We start from the raw sequence: 22,010 nt of genomic DNA, 5'->3' as shown, positions 1-22,010 counted from the left end.
CGCTTTGTCTGTCCAGCCCTGTTGGACACAGTACAATTTATAAATGGGGAATTCCATTCGGAAATGGATAAAGGAATAATGGTGGAAAAAACACACAAAAATGCATCTGAAACGGTCTTGGACAATAATACAACAGGCATTTTAAGGCCATTTTCCATGCAAGAGCGGGGGTTAGCCTTGCGGTCCCCATGACAATGTTCTCCATTTTGCCCTATTTTCTGCATCTCCCCTTGTTAACCCCCTTGCCCGCATTTCTTCTTCGACCATCTTTAGCCAAGTCTTTCTCGGTCTTCCCCGTCCTCTACTTCCTTCAACATTCATTTCCATCACTTCTCAACCAGCCACTTTCATCCTTCCTCAACACATGACCAAACCATCTCAACCTGTTCCTCTTCATAGCATCCATCACAGGCTCTTTTCCCATCATCTTTCGCCATTCATCATTTGTCTTCCCCTCTCTCAACGATACTCCACACATCCACCGAACGATTCACATTTCCACCCTTTCCAACCTTCATTGCTGCTCTACGTTCATTACCCATATCTCGCTCCCATAAATCATAACATTTCTCACACATTCAGCATACACCTTTCCCTTCAGCTTCAACGACTTCCATCTCGTCTCCTGCACACAACATATGTCCACTCTTCTTCTGACCAATACTTCCACAACTTCTCCTGATCTCCCTGTCATTGTCCCTACATTCCATGTCCCAAATCTCAGATACCGATCTCCACGTCGGGCATCAGACGTTTCATCGTCATAAATGGAATGATTTCCACCCTTGCTTCGATCGGGTTCCCCACCTTGTTTTGACGAGAGGGAGTGGGGTCCCCCACGGGTTACTTCGGGCTGAACCCTGCCCATATGGAGTCGTAATTGTCATGGTTCTCTTTTTGAGGCAATGTTTTTATGGCCAGATGCCCTTCCTGACGCCAACCCTTTTAGTCGCCTCTTACGACACGCAGGGATACGGTGTACCTATTCTAAACCGGGGTACACACCAGGTGTCTTGGACAATAATAATGAGGGCAAATTTGCATTTATAGATGGATATAAAAGGGATTTATATTTTAGAATCAAACAAAGCAGTCTTCTGCCATGTTCATACTTAGCACAAGACTGTGGAGCAGCAAGCACCATTGGCTGAGAAGGTGGACGTACTGCTGATGCAATGCCCTCTCCTGGTTATGGCAGGAATTTATATTTTAGAATCAAACAAAGCAGTCTTCTGCCATGTTCATACTTAGCACAAGACTGTGGAGCAGCAAGCACCATTGGCTGAGAAGGTGGACGTACTGCTGATGCAATGCCCTCTCCTGGTTATGGCAGGAATTTGGAATTTGTCCAGGGTGCCAGTGATAGCCCCTCTACTCTTGGCGGGGGTCACCATGTGATTTTTAATGCTCATCACCTCATGCCGGCACATGGGACACCCAGTTTAAGCATCATCTCACGGCATCCATCCTCATGACCATGATCCTTATGAACCGCATTAACCTTTCCCAACCGAAACCTATCACTTGCTTCCTTTCAACGTTTCCTCCACCTCAATGATCATGTCGTCTTACATTTTCATTGAAATTGATTTGCACTCTCACCATCATCTGGTACCGTCTCCGATCCAGAGGTTGCTTCTAACGGAACGCCATTCAAATGTCGATCCAGCAGCTCGATCTTTAACTTCCTCATCTATTCCATCATCTGGCTCGCCCATTTTAATCCTTGCCTTCCTCCTCTTCCATCAATATTACCAATCAGTATTGTTTTGTATTGTTGAGGTGATGCTCAGCTCAGCCAAAAATTACACATTGGGACCCTCTGCATTAAAGTTACACCTGTGACCAAGTGAAGCTGCTAAAACACTGCCATGGCGTGACTGGAGGATAAAAACAAAAAGTTTGGAGCATGCATGGGAAATATTACTGTGATGAGAAGAAGTTGTTTGTGTCACTGTCATGCGGAACAAGCAGCCACCACCAGCAAATTCAAAAATAAAGAAAACACCAAAACATTTTCAGGTCTCTTTTATTGGACTTGGAAATGTGTTTATTTTGTGAAAAGATTAATTCTCAAAACTTACCAGTTAGCGGCCCACCAACAGATCCATTTGTGACTTGAGGCTCAGCATTCCTGCAGAAAACAAAGATTTTTTAAAGCTGTTACAAATGTCCCCCGGTATGTACCCCGGTTTAGAATAGGTACACCATATCCCTGCGTGTCGGAAGAGGCGACTAAAAGGGTTGGCGTCAGGAAGGGCATCCGGCCATAAAAACATTGCCTCAAAAAGAGAACCATGACAATTACAATTACATATGGACAGGGAACAGCCTGAAGTACCCCGTGGGGGACCCCACTCCCTCTCGTCAAAACTCTTCCAAGAGACTCCATTTTGCAAAGAAAAATAAGATTGGTAAAGGCAAAAAGAGAACAAAAGGAGCGTCAGTTACCGGAAAAAGTCCACCCGGTAATTTTCCTTGAAAAAGGTGTGGTTCACAATCTCCTGCAAAACAATGGATGTGTTGGAATCAAATATAAATACGGTCAGGAAACACCTCCACTGATGAGCAATTGCATTTTAACCACAATAAGAAGAGGTCAGTGACCCAAGCATGTGAGAACATTCTTGTCCGTGCAAATAAAACACTGCAGTTGAAAACTGTATCAATCCCTCACCATCATCGTGAGCCTCTGCAATGGATGCTTCCGAAGCATCGCAGTCAGAAGGGAAACCAATGTTTCCCTTGCAAGGGTTGGTGGACTGTTTCCCACTTTGAAGTCAGTCTTGTCAGATGACATCTGCAAAGAAGCAAAACAAGTGTATTTGTGTCCGAATCCGAAACAATCGTCGCAATCGAATACTTACATTTGCATAATAAGCATATTCCCAACAAACACTCAATGATGCAATGACCAAGGTTTGATTCAAAACACATAAAATACATTTTCATTCATCAAATAAGTTATGGTGTGCAACACAAAAGTTTTTTCTTCGCTGAAAAAGAAACCCTCTCACCTCAATCATTGGATATCTGAACAACAACAACAACAAGAACCATTTTAAGGCCATTTTCCCTGCTTGAGCTGGGGTTAGCCTTGCGGGCCCCATGACAATCTTCTCCATTTTGCCCTATTTTCTGCATCTCCCCTTGTTAAGTCCCTCACCCGCATTTCTTCTTCGACCATCTTTAGCCAAGTCTTTCTCGGTCTTCCCCGTCCTCCACTTCCTTCGACATTCATTTCCATCACTCTTCTCAACCAGTCACTTTCATCCTTCCTCAACACATGACCAAACCATCTCAACCTTTTTCTCTTCACAGCATCCATCACAGGCTCTATTCCCATCATCTTTCGCAATTCATCATTTGTCTGCCTCTCTCTCAACGACACTCCGCACATCCACCGAACCATAACGCATTTCCACTCTTTCCAGCCTCCCTTGCTGCTCTACATTCATTACCCATGTCTCGCTCCCATAAATCATAACACTTCTCACACATGCAGCACACACCTTTCCATTCAGCTTCAACAACACCGAATTTGCTGTATCAATGGAATTTTTTTCCTTTGGGGGTGGGGGGCGGATTTTGCAAGTATCATGCATGATAATAATAATAATAATGAAGGAGTCTTATATAGCCCCATCAAGCAGAGTAAACTACCCTCATGGCGCTTTACATTATCATGCGAACGCACACACCGCACGCACACACACAAACAGACACACCTTCACTCTTGCCCTATTCCTCTCCCTCCCCATTCAAAACCCACAGATGTGTACTCCCCCTCCTCCTCCCTTCCCTCCCTCCCCCGCACATGTACACAGACATCCTCTCGATCTCTGTCCCACCTCAAACCAAAGGGAAAACAGGACTAAGCCTTTAAAAGACTTGTGAAACAGATAGGTTTTGAGGGAGGTTTTAAAGGCAGGAAGAGAGTCAACATGTCGAACAGAGGAAGGCAAGTCATTCCAGAGCAGAGGTGCAGCAAAGGAAAAGGATTTCTCGCCAAACGACTTGGTGCTGGTGCACGGCGGCTCCAAGGTCATAGAGTCGTCGCTTGAACGAAGCCGTCGCCGAGGTTCATAGAGAGTGAGCAAATCGGACAGATAGTGAGGTCCCGTTCCACACAATGATTTATAACATAGTGTGCAAATTTTGTGTTGGACACGAGTGTGTTGCACACGAGACACATGATGTCTTCTTGTTTAAATTTCAGCTTTTCAATTTAAATTATTTTGTAAAAAAAATTATTTTTTTTATATCTACGTTGACATTATGGGGCATTATGTGTATATCACTATATCAGTGACAAAAAATGGGAATTTAATCCATTTTAAATTCAGGCTGCAACACACCAAAATGTGAAAAAAGTCGAGTGGTATGAATATCTTCTCAAGGCACTGCATGTGAAATACTCAAGACTCCCTTCACGCAACACATCCTCAGCATCAGCATCTACTTCACACCATATTCATTATCATGACACCATTATAAACAATACTCACTTCAATAATATTAGGTCCGACAAATTGAAGTCCAACAAATAATGTCATGAAGAGGATGCCAAGTGCCCACACATCGACTGGGGGACCTTCGTAGCCATGCTCTGTCATCTCTGGTGCCATATAGGCAGGTGTGCCACAGACATCATACAATTTTTTACCATGTATGAAAGGTGTGGCAATGTTAAAGTTGATGATCTTCACAAACCCCGTATTGCTGCAAAGCAGCACGTTTTCTGTCTGGAGAATAAACATAAATCAATATGTTAAAACCCTTGATGATAAATTATGTTGAGGGAAAGATGCAAATTTAAATGCGATGGGCGGCAGGACAAAAAATTCGAGAAAGAGAAAACTTTTTTAAAAACATCCGCTACCAATGTCAATCAGGAGTTTACATAATATGGAGGAAGTGGAAGCGAGAGTAGACAGCGAGGAGTACAAACGAGAGAGTCGCAGGAAGTGAGACTTGGTTTAGCTAAATGACAGGAATTGAAGGACACAATATGTGCAGGAGGTGTGAAAGGAAAGAGAAAATCTGAGGAAGTGTTGCAATCTTGGTAAAGGACAATATTATATCAAGAGAAAAGGGCGACCTGGAGCAGGGAGTTAATGAAGAGTGTTCTGTGTGGACAGAGATTAGAGATGGAAGAGTATTTAGGGATAAATAATCAGGCTCTTGGTGTGACAGAAAGGTAAGATAAAAAGGGCAGAGGAGGAATTTCGTGATCTTGCCCAGGATTGCTTTTTAATGCAGTTTGTTGATAATCTCATGAGGAGCGGAGTGTTAGACCTCTTATGAGGTAATAATCTGAATATGGTGGAGAAGGTTGAGGAAGAACAGAATTTATGGACAAGACACCATAACATAGTGTGTGTAAGTGGATTCTGGGAAGACAAGATTGAGATTGTAGGATGAGGTTATCAGAAATCAAGGTAAATTTTGAGAGTATGAGGAGAGTTGCCTTAAATTGGGATAAATGGACAACCTTCGAGGAGGAAATGTGAAACAACATCTTCATAATGTCACCGTGAATAGAGATATTAAAATTGAACACAAATTCCAACAGTGGGGGGCTGTCTTTTTCAGACAACAACCGAGCTGGAATGGGTATTTAATTTTGATACCTCTCTTTCTATTTATATATTTCCAATTATATTTCAAGTTCAATTCATTATGTAATGAACACAAAAAGGTCTATATGTGACAGGTGCTCCCCTCTTTCTCTCCATTGTAACTCATTCCCCAACAACTTGAATTTTGTTCCTTCCTGCCCCCTCCACTTCCCACTCCCATTCCTTCCTTTGCTCCACCAAAACATGGTTTTCATTGCAGTATTACGCAGAACGTATCACGGCCTGCACTGGTGTAGTTGGTTACCTTTATATCCCTGTGCACAATGTTCCGGGAGTGCAAGTACTTAAAAGCATCAGCCATCTGGGGGGAGGAGGAGATGAAATATTCCAACATGAAGACAGATTGTGGTTGTTAAGATTTTACAATTTAGAATGCAATTCTTTCTGTTATATTTCAAACCACGTCATAAACATCACACTGAGGCTGAAACCAACTTCAGCTCACCTGCTTCATGGGAATCCACAACTCTCTATCTGGAATACTCCTCAGAAAATGAATTTGGGAAGCGATTGAACCTGCACACATGAGACAGAAACATACAAGAGCAAGGCAATGAGATTTTTCATTTTGAGAAACGAGGAGAGGAAAAGTTGTTTTGTTTTTGAATGTTTCATTGTTAAAATAAACAGAAAATGATAAAGAGAAAAAAATTCCTTGCAAAATCAAAGGTCATGGAAGAGTAAGGTGATAGAGGGGCACAGTTGGACACAAGTAAGGGAAAGAATGAGCAGGAGAGGGAGAGACAGAGACAGACAAAAAGAGAGAGAGACAGAGAGACAGAGAGAGAGAGAGACAGAGAGAGAGAGAGACAGAGAGAGACAGAGAGAGACAGAGAGAGAGAGAGAGAGACAGAGAGAGAGAGAGAGAGAGAGAGAGAGAGACAGAGAGAGAGAGACACAGAGACAGAGACAGAGAGACAGAGACAGAGAGAGAAATAGAGAGAGAAAACACAGGATACTGGAAGTCAAGTGAAGAATGAAAAGAGGGTTCATGGGTAAAAAAAAAAAATTGAGGAAAAGATGGAGGATGACATGAGATGGTGGTGCACCACCTGCATTCGAGGGGAGAATGTGATTGAATAATTTCTGGAGGACAGTTGCAGAAGTGTGAAAAAAGAGGAACAAAAAAGTGGAGGTGTGTGGAAAGTGTGCGCTTTGAATTTAACCAGGAGGGGATTACTGGAGGAACTTGTGCAGTGAAGGAGCGGGAGACTTATCAGTCTCTTCCAAGACACTCTGGGTCTTTTGACAGGCCGCATAAATGAGATGAGCCGCCCCGTCTCCCATGTGTGGATCTGGCAATGTGTTTCAGCCTCATCACGTGGCACGATTATAATTTTGAGAGCTTCTTATTTAACAGAAACCAAATCGGCATGTGATGCTGCCATCTCATCACCTATGTGGGAGGAAGCACAACCACAAACAGGTCTCCTGAATCCTGTGGATTATAAAACTCAAGAGGTCTCCATTGACCAACACAGACACCATATAGGCTATGAGTTTAAGGAATTATTTGGAATGATGGAATGTGCAGCTGTTTGGAAGACAGCATTGATATGTGATCCACGTCATGCTGATGGTGAAGCGTATAAAGTCAAGAAACCGAACCACTTCCTGTGTCTGACCAGGAAAATAGATCAGTTGGTTGTTTTTTAGCAATCGTGCCAGAGTGACAGGGTGAAACTGAGATTCGTCAGAACTGAAAGAGTTGGTCCAACAATCAGGACACCATAATGCATGTTTACTAATTACTAACTTATTTAACTACTCAAGTAAAATTGAACTTGATAGACACAAACAGTAAATTTTCAGCAAAATGACGTCAAACCTCACCTGCTTCCACATACTCCAAAACGAGGCCCACTCGGTGACGGGACAAATCTTTTATCAGGATGTCGATCAACTTGACTGAAGGGAAACAACATAGTGGAGCACAAGTTAATATGGCATAAGAATCTTACCCAAAGTCAAACACCTTTAAACAACATGATAAACATGCACATTTTGTGTGATGACAAGTAGTCAACAGGTGAGCCTTAACATCGTCCTTTCACAATCACAATTCATGATCTTGTCTGTAAACATTTGGGCAGAACCGCACCACTCAAAAGTACGACATCGATTAAGCGAGAACGGCACTCGGTGGAGCGCAAACCTCTGCCAGGCTGAACAGTTTGTGTTTTGTATCCCACTGACAGGTCGGATCTGGATTCTGACCTGAACCAAAATCTAATCCGCTTGTTATTGTCACCTAACCAACTCATCCACCTAGTTGTCATAACTCCTCCACAACTTTTTAAAATATCATGTTATATATCGTTTTTGGAACCATCTCCAAATGGTGAAGAATCACTTAAACATTAAATAATTATCGTTTCCGAATCCATATTCAGATCTTCAAAAACATTGAATAGATTGATCCTTCTCAGACACCCAACCTCTCCACCACGTTTCCTCTAAATCCGTCCATAACTTTGAGATATCCTGATATGTATCGTTTTTTGGGCCTATCTCCCAATGGTGAAGAATCACTTTAAAAATTTAATAATTCTCGTATCCGAATTCATATTCAGATCTCAACCAAAATAGAATCGATTGATTCTTGTCAGACACCCAAACTCTCCACCACGTTTCGTCCAAATCCATCCATAACTTTGAGATATCCTGATATGTATCGTTTTTTGGGCCTATCGCCCAATGGTGAAGAATCACTTAAAAAATTTAATAATTCTCGTATCCGAATTCATATTCAGATCTCAACCAAAATGGAATCGATTGATCCTTCGTCGAGGGGCCAATACTGATATTTTAACAAATTTGTACCACCCAAGGTCAGCAAACAATTTTGGTATTTTTGTCTTTCTACATGTGTCTAGTTTATATTTTGGTATGATAACCCTGCCTATCTTGGTATGATAACCCTGCCTATCTTGGTATGATAACCCTGCCTATCTTGGTATGATAACCCTGCCTATCTTGGTATGATAACCCTGCCTATCTTGGTATGATAACCCTGCCTATCTTGGTATGATAACCCTGCCTATCTTGGTATGATAACCCTGCCTATCTTGGTATGATAACCCTGCCCATCTTGGTATGATAACCCTGCCGATCTAGTAGCTTAATGATAGTTTTCACTCTGTAAACAAGCGTTACGCCTAGGTCCCCCGTCGGGGAAGTGATGTGAGTTGACAAAGTGGAAGACGCAGAAAACATGCTATGATATATTTCGCTCACAAGGCTCAGACATATATATGGTGGCGGCCATCTTGGATTTTGACGTGGCGCCCCAATTTTCAATAGCGTTCTTCCTTATGCCGAGGTACACCCACACACCAAATTAGAAGTTGGTACTTCACTTATTTTTCAAGATATTCATCTCACAAGGTTCAGACATACATGGAGGCGGCCATCTTGGATTTTGACGTGGCGACCCAATTTTAAATAGCGTTCTTCCTTGTGCCTAGATACACCCACATACCAGATTAGAAGTTGGTACTTCGCTTCTTTTTCGAGATATTTCGCTCACAAGTTTCAGACATACATATGGTGGCGGCCATCTTGGATTTTGACGTGGCGACCCAATGTTCAATAGCGTTCTTCCTTATGCCGAGATACACCACACACCAAATTAGAAGTTGGTACTTCGCTTATTTTTCAAGATATTCATCTCACAAGGTTCAGACATACATGGCGGCGGCCATCTTGGATTTTGACGTGGCGACCCAATTTTCAATAGCGTTCTTCCTTATGCCGAGATACACCCACACACCAAATTAGAAGTTGGTACTTCGCTTATTTTTCAAGATATTCATCTCACAAGGTTCAGACATACATGGCATCAGACATACATGGCGGCGGCCATCTTGGATTTTGACGTGGGTTGCACCCACACACCAAATTCGAATGCGGTCCTTCACGCACGCACGCACGCAAACACGCATGCCTGCACGCACGGAGGGGAAAGCCATAGTCCCCCTTTCGCTACGCTGTGCGACGGGGGACAACAAACCCACCTCCATATAATCTGGAAGTTGAATTTTAGGGGAGAGGGGTAGCATTTTTGCTGATGACTTCAGTTCTACTGAACATATTTTGACAAATTATGATTCATTGTGAAGCTACATCATATATCTACACAACTGTAATCCAATTTACACCTTTAATTATCAGGTGACTTCCTCGGAGGTCAAAAGGTCATGTTTCATTTGCAAAATCTAAAATTTAGCGTGTTTTTGTTTTCAACTGATCCGATTACTATTTCGTGATATGTAGATGCTGAAATTATTTCACAATGTATATATAGGACATTGTAGATGATTTAAAATAACATATCATTCACAAAACTTCAACAATTAACCCTTTGTTAACCCTTTTTATGCAAGTATCATTTCTTCGATTTCTGAAAAATTTAGTCATTGCCTGCAAACAAACCCGCCCCATATAAAATGACTATGTATCATATTATGACTTCTAGACAATATTTTTGGAAAACCAATGAATAAGTCTCCAATGTGTTTTATCATTCACATACCCTCAAGCGTTGGTATAAAGTTACACATTTATAAGAACATAAGCAGATAAAACAATCATCAGAAAAGAAATAAACAAGTTTTATTATCTCTGTTTCAATAATGTACAAAAATATTCAAATTGTCTAATAAGCCATTGCACTTGTTGTGAACACCATCGAGGTAATGCTCATACATTACAATCTTGTTATTTGAAGTGCGTTTAGACTACAAACAGTTTCTTTCATGTCATTGGGACAAACTTAGTCTGTGTCACAATCTTCCACATCACCATCATTCAGCTCTATTTGTTCTAGTTCATTTGCTTGGTTGCTGCAGGTTTGAAGCTTACACATGTCTGTGCATTTCAGACCACTTCCAAGGCATGTGCAGATTGGTAATTTGCATGATCGTACACATGAGCAGGATAGCAGGTCCAACACAGCCTCTGGTGCAGGTGTACCTCGCATCCACTCAATGGCCAGATCCCCATCATGAATCTTCCATCCATGAGCCATTGGATAGGGTACACTAGGATTGCACTCCAAACACCTCTTCCAGATTGCAGCCTGATAGTTTGCTCGTAAGGCATGCATGAAGAGACAATATTCACAAGGGGGAAGCTGACTGGAGTCAACTTCTCCACACCTTACACAAAACAGCTGGTAGCGAAGCTTGTTGACTTGAGTTGTGTTTGTGGAAGGCAAATACATCCGACATGTTACTTCCTGAAGCTTTCCAAATAGTTCATCAGAGACCTCCCAGGACCTTCCCAACTCTCTGAATGTGTCTTGACAGGTCTTGTTAGTCTTCAGTTGTTTGAACATGGCCGACTTTCCATGCCCAGTGAAAGCACTGACTATCACAGCCCGTAAATGAATGCATTCCAAACAGAGCATCACAGACATTATCTCCTAGTGCATGACTTAGCTTGCTGATGTCATTGAACCTTGTGCGGTTCTTGGTGCCACATTTCTGGAACATGGGACATGGAATTCTCTTGCTGACTCCAATGCTTATAATCATTACATCTGTGTCCTCTGCTGTGACTACTATACCCTTGTGGCCTGATTCAGCTGCATAGAGAGCATGGAGTAGAATACGGGTACGGGTGTCTGCTTCTTCCTGGGTACTTGATAGCTACGGAACCTCCTCCCATCGTTCCCTTGTGAGCTTGAAACAGACATCCTCACAGGTAACATACAGATCTTTGTCCATGATCTTCTCAAGTTGACCTTTCCATTCTTCCACAAAGAACCTGATGTGTGTTTTGTTTTTAGAGCTACACAAAAGCTTCCTCCACTGGTGTATATTGTGGCCAGGCGCCATGCTCCTTCGCTCAATACCTGAATCTGCGCCTCTTTGCTCTCTCCAAATCTTTAATGGACATCTCTCTATATACATCAAAGATAACATCAATGTGCTTGCTCTGACCACCTTCATTGATAACTTGAGCCAATACTGATTCTGCCAGTTGGGAGAACGTTTTGTCTCTCCCCTTCATTTTTTGGACCAGGCTCATTCCATCGATCAGAGGGGCTGAAGGTTGAGGGATTATTTCTGCTGGTGAGACATGCTTCTCCAACACCCTGGCAAGAGCAGCCTTGTTGGTCTTACGAAGAGACCCATCAATGTTGGCTAGGGCCCAAGGCAAAGATCCAAGCAGGTGGGCTAAAACCTCACCCATGTGCAGCTGCCTGCTTTCTGCAACAAGAATCATCTGCCCAAACAGCTTCCTATCAGCCTTGAGGATAACTTCCTTTCTGTTGCCAAGGGTACATGATTTCTTGCCAATGTTTGAGAATGTTTTCAGCTTCTTCTTTGTAATCCTGTCATGAAACTTTATGGCTGGACTGTCTGACTCCATCCTCGCTTGTTTGAAATCTTCATAAGTGTCTTTACCTATTTGGTGGGCTTCAATGAGGTTTTCAGCAACACCTGGAGGTGCAGCAGTGCCAGTCGACAAACTGACAATGTCTTCATGGTCAGGATCGAAAGGACTGATCCAGCTGGACTCCATCATTTCAACAAGTGACTGAATATCAGCTTCATCCTTCCTGATTCTTGGTAATTGTAGATCAGGATGACTAAAGTTGGAGTCATTCTCACCAATCATGTCCTGATCCTGCAAGATCATGCAAGATCCTGCAAGGAAAGCAAAGCATCAGACATATTTCATTTAGCAGTTACTCGTCACAATATTATTTTAATGTCATAATGCTCTATTTAAAGCAGGTTTCACATTTGTGCAGACAATGACAAAAATTTTCGGAAATCGAAGAAATAATACTTGCATAAAAAGGGTTAACAAAGGGTTAATTGTTGAAGTTTTGTGAATGATATGTTATTTTAAATCATCTACAATGTCTTATCCATACATTATGAAATAATTTCAGCATCTGCATATCACGAAATAGTAATCAGATCAGTTGAAAATAAAAACACTCTTAATTTTCGATTTTGCAATTGAAACATGACCTTTTGACCTCTGAGAAAGTCACCTGATAAATAAAGTTGAAAATATAATACAATTGTGTAGCTATATGATGGAGCTTCACAAAGAATTATGCTTTGTTAAAGTATGTTCAGTAGAACTGAAGTTATAAGCAAAAATGCCACCCCCTCCCCTAAAATTCAACTTCCAGATTACATGGGGGTGGGTTTGTTCACAGAGTGATAACTATCATAAAGCTACTAGATAGGGAGGGTTATCATACCAAAATATAAACTAGACACATGTAGGAAGACAAAAATACCAAAATTGTTTGCTGACCTTGGGTGGTACCAAAATCTGTATTGGCCCCTGGACTACCTTGTCAGACACCCAACTTCTCCACCACGTTTCGTCCAAATCCGGCCATAACTTTTTGAAACATCGTGCTTTGTATTGTTTTTGGGCCTATCTCCCAATGGTGACGAATCACTTCAAAATTTAATAATTCTCGTATCCGAATTCATATTCAGATCTCAACCAAAATGGAATCGATTGATCCTTGTCAGACACCCAACCTCTCCACCACGTTTCGTCCAAATCAGTCCATAACTTTTTGAGATATCCTGCTATATATCAGTTTCGCCCCATTTCCCAATGGTGAAGAATCTTTTTATTTAATCTTCTAGCCGGATCCGGATCTTCATCTTCACCAAAATTGAACCAATTCTTCCTCGTCACATACCCAACCTCTCCACCACGTTTCGTCCAAATCCGTCCATAACCTTTTGAGATGTCGTGCTTTGTATCGGTTTTGCCCCATCTCCCAATGGTGAAGAATCTTTTTATTTAATCTTCTAGCCGGATCCGGATCTTCATCTTCACCAAAATTGAACCAATTCTTCCTCGTCACATACCCAACCTCTCCACCAAGTTTCGTCCAAAGCCGTCCACAACTTTTTGAGATATCCTGCTATATATCGTTTTTGGGCCTATCTCCCAATGGTGAATAATCACTTTAAAAATTAAATAATTCTCGCATCCGAATTCAAATTCAGATCTCAACCAAAATGGAATCGATTGATCCTTGTCAGACACCCAACCTCTCCACCAAGTTTCGTTCAAATCCGTCCATAACTTTTTGAGATATCCTGATATATATCGTTTTTGGCCCGATCTCCCAATGGTGACGAATCACTTAAAAAACTTCTACTAGCCGGATCCGAATCCGGATCTTCACCAAAATCTAATCATTTCGTCCTTGTCACATACGCTACCTCTCTGCCAAATTTCGTCCGAATCCTTCCACAACTTTTTGAGATATCTTGTTCACAGACAGACAAACAAACAGGATGTGTGAGGCTTGGTTGTGGAAGGGAATCAATTAATTAATTGTCAGGAGTGACAAAAGGAGGGACTTGTAGAAGTGGGATAAATAACGATCGTCACTCATGTCCAATCAGGAAAGCAGGATTTATCCGCATGAGAAACTTCCTGTTGATGAGCAAAAAGCGCTAAATATCTGCTTGGAACAAATTCAAGGTTGGCCACCTGGTTCATGTTATCTTTTTTGGCATGCTTGTGTGCAACTTTGGTGAGAAGGTGGGCTGAACTGCATCCCTATCCTGTGAGTGGATTTTGCCAGCATCTATCTATAATTCCATTAATCTCTGTGTGTATGTGTGTTTGTATGTGTGTATGTGTGTTTGTATGTGTGTATGTTTGTCTGTGACCGCTGTTTCTCGACAACTACCGGTCCGATATACTTTAAACTTGCCAGGTATATTGCTGGGGACCCGAGGATGTGCCTTTTCAAGGTTTCATATTAATCGGAGAAGTAGTTACCGAGCTATGGCGATTTCTTTACCAAACACTGCAAGCCGTTCGCTTTGGACCAAACCATTGCATGTAAATAGAGGGGGGGGTTCTGTGGTCGTTGCGAATGGACCAAACCATTCATGTAAATAGAGGGGGGGGGGGGTTCTGTGGTCTTTACTGCCACGTGGTTTCAAAGTTTTTTTTTGTTGTTGTTGTTTGCACGCATGTTTATAGATGGCGAATAATCGTAAAGACTACACTTCCGGCAGCCAATCACAGAACCCGTTGTTGCGTAGCCTATTAATGCTTTTCCTTTTCATTGCGAATTCCGGCAGCCAATCACAGAACCCGTTGTTGCGTAGCCTATTAATGCTTTTCCTTTTCATTTTTTAAATTGAATTGCTTGATTCCTTGCGATTAAATTTCAAAAAGCCAAAATACGTTGGCGCTAATTGAATTAACACTAAATGGCGAATAATCGTAACTGCGACATGCGAACTTCCGGACAGTGAGGACTTCACTTCCGGCCTTACGAAAGCTGCGATATACGACCTTCCGGAGCTCCTGTGAGAGCGTGCGCCATTACGGATAGTACGGGTACGTGCATGCCATATGTTGGCGTTAAACTATGTTTTAAAACTAATTAAACGGACAAATTTCATGTCATGTTTCATGTAAATAGAGGGGGGGGGGGGGATTGTCACTGTACTCGCAAGCCGTTCGCCGTTCGCTTTGGCGTTGCGAATGGACCAAAACATTTCATGGACCAAACCATTTCATGTAAAGCGTTCGCCGTTCGCTTTGGCGTTGCGAATGGACCAAAACATTTCATGTAAATAGAGGGGGGGATATAATTTTAGATATAGATATAGTACGGGCATGCCCTAGTATTATAAATGTGACGGCTTCACAACGATCTCTTCAGATATCTGCCAGGGTTGGATATATATTATTTATTTACGTAGATGCTTATCACGACATGTACACAATGAATGAATGAATGAATCCACTCATTCATTCATGCATATCACTCCATGTACACAATACTCTGAATAAATTTCTCTATTCCAGTCTGAAGTCTATTGGTGACCCATTCCAGAGTGGCTTCAACACAAACACACACACACACACACACACACACACACACACACACACACACACACACACACACACACACACACACACACACACACACACACATTTTGGTTAAAACAAATGAAGAAGAAGAGAAAAAAAGAGAAGGAGAAGAAGAGAGGGAAGAAGAAGACTGAATACAAACGGACGAGGGTGGGCTTTGCATTTTCAGATGCAACTGGTCCTTCCCCTGCCGCCCCCCCCCCCCCCCAACCTCACTCCACCCCTTTATTTAATTTCCGCACACAGTTAAAAACCACAATGCGATAAACTCCACAAACTCGTAATCCGAACCGATCTTCCAAAATTCGAACATCAGAATTGACTAACAGCAGTCCCAACTACTAAAAAAGTGTTCTTTGTTAAAAACGTTTCATTCAAAAAACGCGTCTCCAAGCAATTCCCATGGAAGTCAGAATTAAGTTAAAAACAATTAAGTTAAATAAAACCTGAATTAAAAATAAAAACCTGAATTAAAAAATAACCCCAAAATGAGAACCATAGCCTCCGTAAAATAAATGCATATGTACACTTAGTTATAAAATCGAAGATATGGTAAAATTTTTCAGATTTCACTGCAGATTCGGAAATTATTTAGTTTACAGCATACAATCCTAATATCAGAATTGAGATTTCTATGGTATGCTTCAATTATGTGATGATAAATCGATCATGTTTCCAAGGCAAGGCACGTTTGAGCAGACCAAAACAAAATGGCGGCTCAAGAACACAGCGAGGTGCAGTGTGCTGACCAAGATAGCGGTCCGCCATATTGGTAAGCCACAACATCGGGTTTCCAGATTCGCGACAGGTTCATATCAATTTAATTTCAATATCATAATGTTACCGAGGAATTTTTGAAACCTCCTACTAACCTTACTTAGAACATCCGCTGGGACCCCAAAACGTTCCACAGGAGATTTGGCGGGGCTCGTCCCAAAATTGAGGGAGTAGTTTGGGGACGAACGGACAGACACTCCCGTTTTATAATATAGATTATGTTATTATTACTTACGTACTTATCCTCTTCGTCCCAATGGGACATAAGGCTGCCACAAGCTTTCGTCATTTATCTTGATACTGAGCTACATTCTGTGCCTCACACCATGACAGACCCAACTCCTCCAGATCAATTACCATAGTCCTACGCCAAGTTGTTTTTGGCCTGGCTAGTTCCCTCATTCCTGGTGCTGTCCATCCGAAAGCAACATTGGGGATTCGGACAGGGGACGTTCAAAGCACGTTGCCAAGCCATTGGAGGTGGCGACACTGAATATCAAGGGCAATGCTGTGGTAACCGGATTTTTCATGCAAGTCTTTGTTGGATATCTTATTTCACCAGAACATGCGGCAGATTTTCCTGAGGTATACATTGTGGAAAGATTCCACCTTGCCCATATCTGACTTAAGGGGAGGGGGCATTATACCATTGAAGGCAAAAAAAAAATTTTTTTTACAAATATACAAATGCATCAATTAAAATGTTTGTTTCCTAGTATTGTATATATGTACCAAGTTTGAACGTAAATGGACTTGTCATAGAGAAGATATAAGCTGTAAAGTGGTAATTCATCATTTGTATGCATCTGGTTACCATGGTAACCATGCATAATATAATGCTATGTAATGTATACCAATGTAATGTTCATATATCAAGCAACATGTACATATATAGTTTTGCATATTTTCAATCAAGACAGTTTATCAAAAAGTGCATTACTGTGATTCAGTGTTGTTTTTACTGTGTTCAGTGTAATGGGGAGCTTATATCTTCTCTATGACAAGTCCATTTACGTTCAAACTTGGTACATATATACAACACTAGGAAACAAACATTTTAATTGATGCATTTGTATATTTGTTAAAAAAAAAATTTTTTTGCCTTCAATGGTATAATGCCCCCTTAATTAGCACTCAGAGCTATACAAAACATACTTGGCATTGCTGTTATCAAGTCTTATCTTCGGCTTTAGGCTGTACTGCTTTGCTTCCAGATATAATGGAGTTGACCGAATGCATTACACGCTTTGCGGAGTCTTGCCTTGATGTCTTTCTGGGCTCCATTGTCTTTGCTGATTAGACTGCCAAGGTGTGTTAACTCATCTGCAGTCTCTTGGGCTTCTCCATTTACAGTAATTGATGCAGTAGGTATGGTGTTGATGTTCATCACCTTGGTCTTGGTGGTATTAATATTAAGACCTGTCCTTCTGGCAAAGCTTGCTAGCCTGTCAGTTTTTCCTTGCAAATGCGTGTTCTTTGATGACAAAACAGCTAAATAGTCAGCAAAGTCCAGATCTTCAAGTTGTGTGGAAAGGGTCAAATGGATGCCTCCAGGTCTATCTGATATGGTGTTCCTCATGATCCAGTCGAAAGTAATCAGAAAGAGGATAGGTGATGTAATACAACCTTGGCGAAGTCCAGATTCTACCGGGAACCACTCTCATGAGTTGTTCATGATGACACTACATTCAAAGTGTTCATAGAAGATCTTAGTATCTTCCACAGGCTTGCTCCATGAACACCATCAAATTCCTTCTTGAAGTCAATGAAGTTGATATAAAGAGGTATATTCCATTCTGAGCATTCATATTATTCTATTATTGTATTCTATTACACTCAAACATCATTAAGTTTCAGTGATATCCATACTTACTTATGTTTGGGTGGTTGAGCTCCTTCAACATAGAAATTTCACAGCAGAACTGCAAAAGAAAAAAAAACAAGTGAATAAAAAAAGAAGAAGGTGGATTAAGGTTAAGTCACACCATCACAATAACCACAAGATTGTAACTCAAACACAGAGACGCACAGCCTCAGGGGTCAAGAGACAAAGATGTATCACAGATAAAGGTTCTACCAGGACAGTTCAGGGGTAAGTTAAACTGTGTTGTTATTTCAACAGTTAAAAACACCACGATATCCATGTGAACACAAACTTACTTCGTATGTAGCATAAAAGGATTTTGCCTTCTTCAAAGCAACCTGAAAGAGGCGACAAGAGATCGTATTTGAACATCTCAGTTGCAATGTGGGAAAATGAGTAAAACATATGATATTGTTGTGTCGTGATAAACAATTATTACATCTGTTGATTCTGAAGTCAACGCCGGAGACAAATGACAGAAAGGAACAAGTTCACAAAGACGGGGGATAAAAAGGAGAATCGGTAAACAATTACATCAACACCACAAGCGAATCTAGTCATGTGGTCGGAATTGGTAGAAGGACAAAACATTGAGGTACAAGGAAAAAAAAAAAATTTTTTTTTTCGTATACTGAATCGAGGCTCGTGAAAGAGCTAACATTAACTTCACAAACAAATCGACCAGACAAACAAAATACACAAAAAGAGGGAGCGGAAGACAAGATGGGGAGAAAAGGGGAAGCACACACACACACACACACACACACACACACACACACACACACACACACACACACACACACACACACACACACACACACACACACACACACACACACACACACACACACACACACACACAACATCCGAAAGCAGGGAGATGTGTGGAAGGGAGAGGGCCCGGGGGAGGAGGCGTGGGAAGGGGGGGGGGGGGGGGGGAGGGAGAAGTATAAAGCACAAGGACACCAAGGACTTCCAGGACAAAAGTTGGTATTTCAAAAAGTGGAATTGGGGTGAAATTAGCGGGGGTAGAAAAGATCAAGGTTTTGGATGGGGGAAGATAAGAGATGGTGGTGAGCAGCTGTTTTAAAGACTTGGAGGGTGAAGTGGGATTGAAGAGAGTGAGGGAGTTTGTTCCAGAGGCAGGAGAAAAGAGGAATGAAGGAGTGAAGGTGAGCAGAGAGTCTTGATTTTGGCAGTTTAACTAAAAGAGGGTTGCAGGCAGATCTTGTGCGACCTGTAGGAATATTTGCGGGACAGAGCCGAGAGAGAGCTGGGGGGGCAAGGCCAGAGAGGAGTCGGTAGAAGACGGAAAGACCACCAACCTGCCTGCGGTGAGTGAGTGAGAGGCCCTTGGAGTTAGCTTCATCATGGGAGATCCCAATGATTCTGAATGCTTTGGTTTCAACAGCGTGAAGGCGAGCTAGGTGTGAGGCAGGAGCACCAGCCCAGAGGGGAGAGCAGTATTCCATTGAGCTGCGGATGAAAGCCTTGTATGTGGTGAGGAGCTCAGGTGTGCCAAGGAAGGACTTCGCACGACGGAGGATGCCCAGTCGGCGACTGGCTTTGGAGGCCAGATTTGAAATGTGGTTTTTCCAGGAAAGATCATGGCAGATAGTGAGACCCAAAAGCTTGAGTGACAGAACTTCTTGGAGAGGATTATTCAGAAAGTGGATGGGAGGGTTGTCCAGTCGGTCTTTTCGGCGAGACATCGTAAGTGTGAGATTTGTCAGGATTGAAAGACATGTTCCACTTGTTTGCCCAGTCTGTGATTTTGTCAAGGTCTGCAGAGAGTGAGGAGGCTGCAGACTGCCGATCTGAGGGATGAAGAATGGAGCGACAGAGAGTAGAGTCGTCAGCAAAGAGATAGAGAGGATTTTCAAGAGAGTCAGAGAGATCATTGATGAAGACCAGAAAAAGCACAGGGCCCAGAACACTGCCTTGGGGAACTCCAGCCTGAACAGGAAGAGGAGATGAGAGAAACCCATTCAGGGCCACACGTTGACTACGATTAGAGAGGAAGTCCGCCAGCCATGCGTGGAGATTTCCATGGATACCAAAAGAGGAGAGTTTGGTGAGCAGAGCGGGGTGCCAGACCGTATCGAAGGCACGTGATATGTCAATGGAGACTGCTCTAATTTCCTGTTTGGCATTGAGGACCTCCATCCATTGTTGAGAAAGCAGAAGCAGCATGTCCAGAGTGGAGTGTCCAGGTCTGAGCAGAAGGGAATTCTGGGCAGTGAGGGGCATCAAAGTGTTAATTGGGGGAAAAAAAGAAAAGAAAAAGCAATGGTCGGAATGAAAAAGCCCCCTCGACATTGTCTCAAGTGGTTTTCACGAATTATTTTTGGTGAGATTTATGACACATCCATCACCTGTCACAGATTACATATTATAATCACATCTATGATGTAATCTTTAACAGGTGATGTGGGGCATTCAAATCAAAAGAAAAAGCATCGTTCATCTCATCAGAAATAGATACATTCAGATGCAGAATTTTCCGATCCTTTTCTCCCATCGTTCTTCCATGTGTCACTCCATCATGTCCCTCTACCCTGCTGTCTGTATTTTCCACCGTTCTCTGTTCTGTGTTGTATCTCGCTCTCCCATGAGCTGTTCCATTTCCCAGAAAGTGAAACGAAGACACAGGAAGTTTATCACAAGCTTGTACCTCTTTTGAAGAGTTGACATTCTTTGCTTTGTAAACGAATCCAGCTCTTCCTTCTCCAATTCTGGAGATAATCTCCCACTTCCCGAACTGAAAACAAAGGCACAAACAGAGCTTCAAAACAGTGCTTCTGAAATAAAATAGAAACAAGAAAGAGCAATCAGAGATTGCAGACCATCGCGAGAACGTATTTTAGTGGTTTTAAGGCTTTTGTGTCAAAACAAACATTACAGCCGGACCACGTGACCGATGACGTCATTTTTTTTCCCTCCATGAACTTATCCCAAGATGATGTTCAATAAATTTCATGTTGATTGGATGAAGTTTTGTACTTGTCAAATTATGACGTCATAATGGAGGCACATCTGACATAATCATAAACATATGTTATTAGCCATGGACAGTTTTTACAACGAGCCATGTCGCAATCTTTTCTATGCAGCGCTTTCAGATATAAAGGTGCAATGTTTTTCGGTTTTTCCAAGATGGAAACCCTTCCCCTTCAGCCCTTCCAAGATGGAAAAACGTGTCGTTTTTCGGATCTTAAATCAAAAACAAAGAAATATCACCGGTAAAAAGTGAAATACGATGTGTGAAGGTGCAACGTTAGGAACACATCGCACGCTTATCCTATTAATGGTAATGAGAACTAGAACGACATTCTTCGACGTCTTGACATCGACTGATATGCCTCCGCCCATATTATTACATCATGAGACATGCTTGAACCAAGGTTGAGTTAAATCCAATCGGATGATCTCAGGTATCACATTTTACCTGACATGACCTCTGACCTCACCAAAATCACCAAAGCACCTCAATTCTCACATTTGATGCCAAAAATATAATCAGTTCATCTTTGCACCATAATATATACTGATACCAAGTTTGGGCAAAATCCCACCACCAATTCACAAGTTAGAACAGTGACAGATATTTTACTTAACGGGACCCTCTGACCTTTGCCCTCTTGACCCCAAAATGTAATCAGTTCATGGTTACATCATTATAATACCTGTACCAAGTTTGATTTAAATCACATCAGCTGTTCTCAAGTTATCACATTTTTACCTGACATGACCTGTGAACTTTCATCTGTTCATCCTATCACTGCCGGATGCACGAACGGATGGTCATTCGGACAGACTTCGTCGGCGGA

The 22,010-nt window shown here is 41.9% G+C and overlaps 1 protein-coding gene across 1 annotated transcript in view; it reads right to left on the bottom strand.

The window, feature by feature from the left end:
* LOC137422271 (uncharacterized) overlaps nt 1-22,010 on the bottom strand; it is a 157,930-nt gene that overhangs the window by 116,687 nt on the left and 19,233 nt on the right. The window contains exons 8-17 of the mRNA XM_078772642.1: nt 20,855-20,941; nt 18,477-18,518; nt 18,190-18,238; nt 7,476-7,550; nt 6,088-6,158; nt 5,887-5,943; nt 4,509-4,745; nt 2,678-2,800; nt 2,452-2,504; nt 2,085-2,134 (exon numbers count right to left, since the gene is read on the bottom strand). Of these exons, the coding sequence (XP_078628768.1) occupies nt 2,085-2,134; nt 2,452-2,504; nt 2,678-2,800; nt 4,509-4,745; nt 5,887-5,943; nt 6,088-6,158; nt 7,476-7,550; nt 18,190-18,238; nt 18,477-18,518; nt 20,855-20,941 (844 nt within the window). The remainder of the gene's footprint in view (nt 1-2,084; nt 2,135-2,451; nt 2,505-2,677; nt 2,801-4,508; nt 4,746-5,886; nt 5,944-6,087; nt 6,159-7,475; nt 7,551-18,189; nt 18,239-18,476; nt 18,519-20,854; nt 20,942-22,010) is intronic.

Source organism: Myxine glutinosa, chromosome 2 (genome assembly GCF_964187855.1).
Source record: "Myxine glutinosa chromosome 2, kmMyxGlut1.1, whole genome shotgun sequence".
In the NCBI taxonomy this organism is placed as follows: domain Eukaryota; kingdom Metazoa; phylum Chordata; class Myxini; order Myxiniformes; family Myxinidae; genus Myxine; species Myxine glutinosa.
The sequence above is the reverse complement of the archived record's forward strand: the minus strand, read 5'-3'. Positions and strand labels throughout refer to the sequence as shown.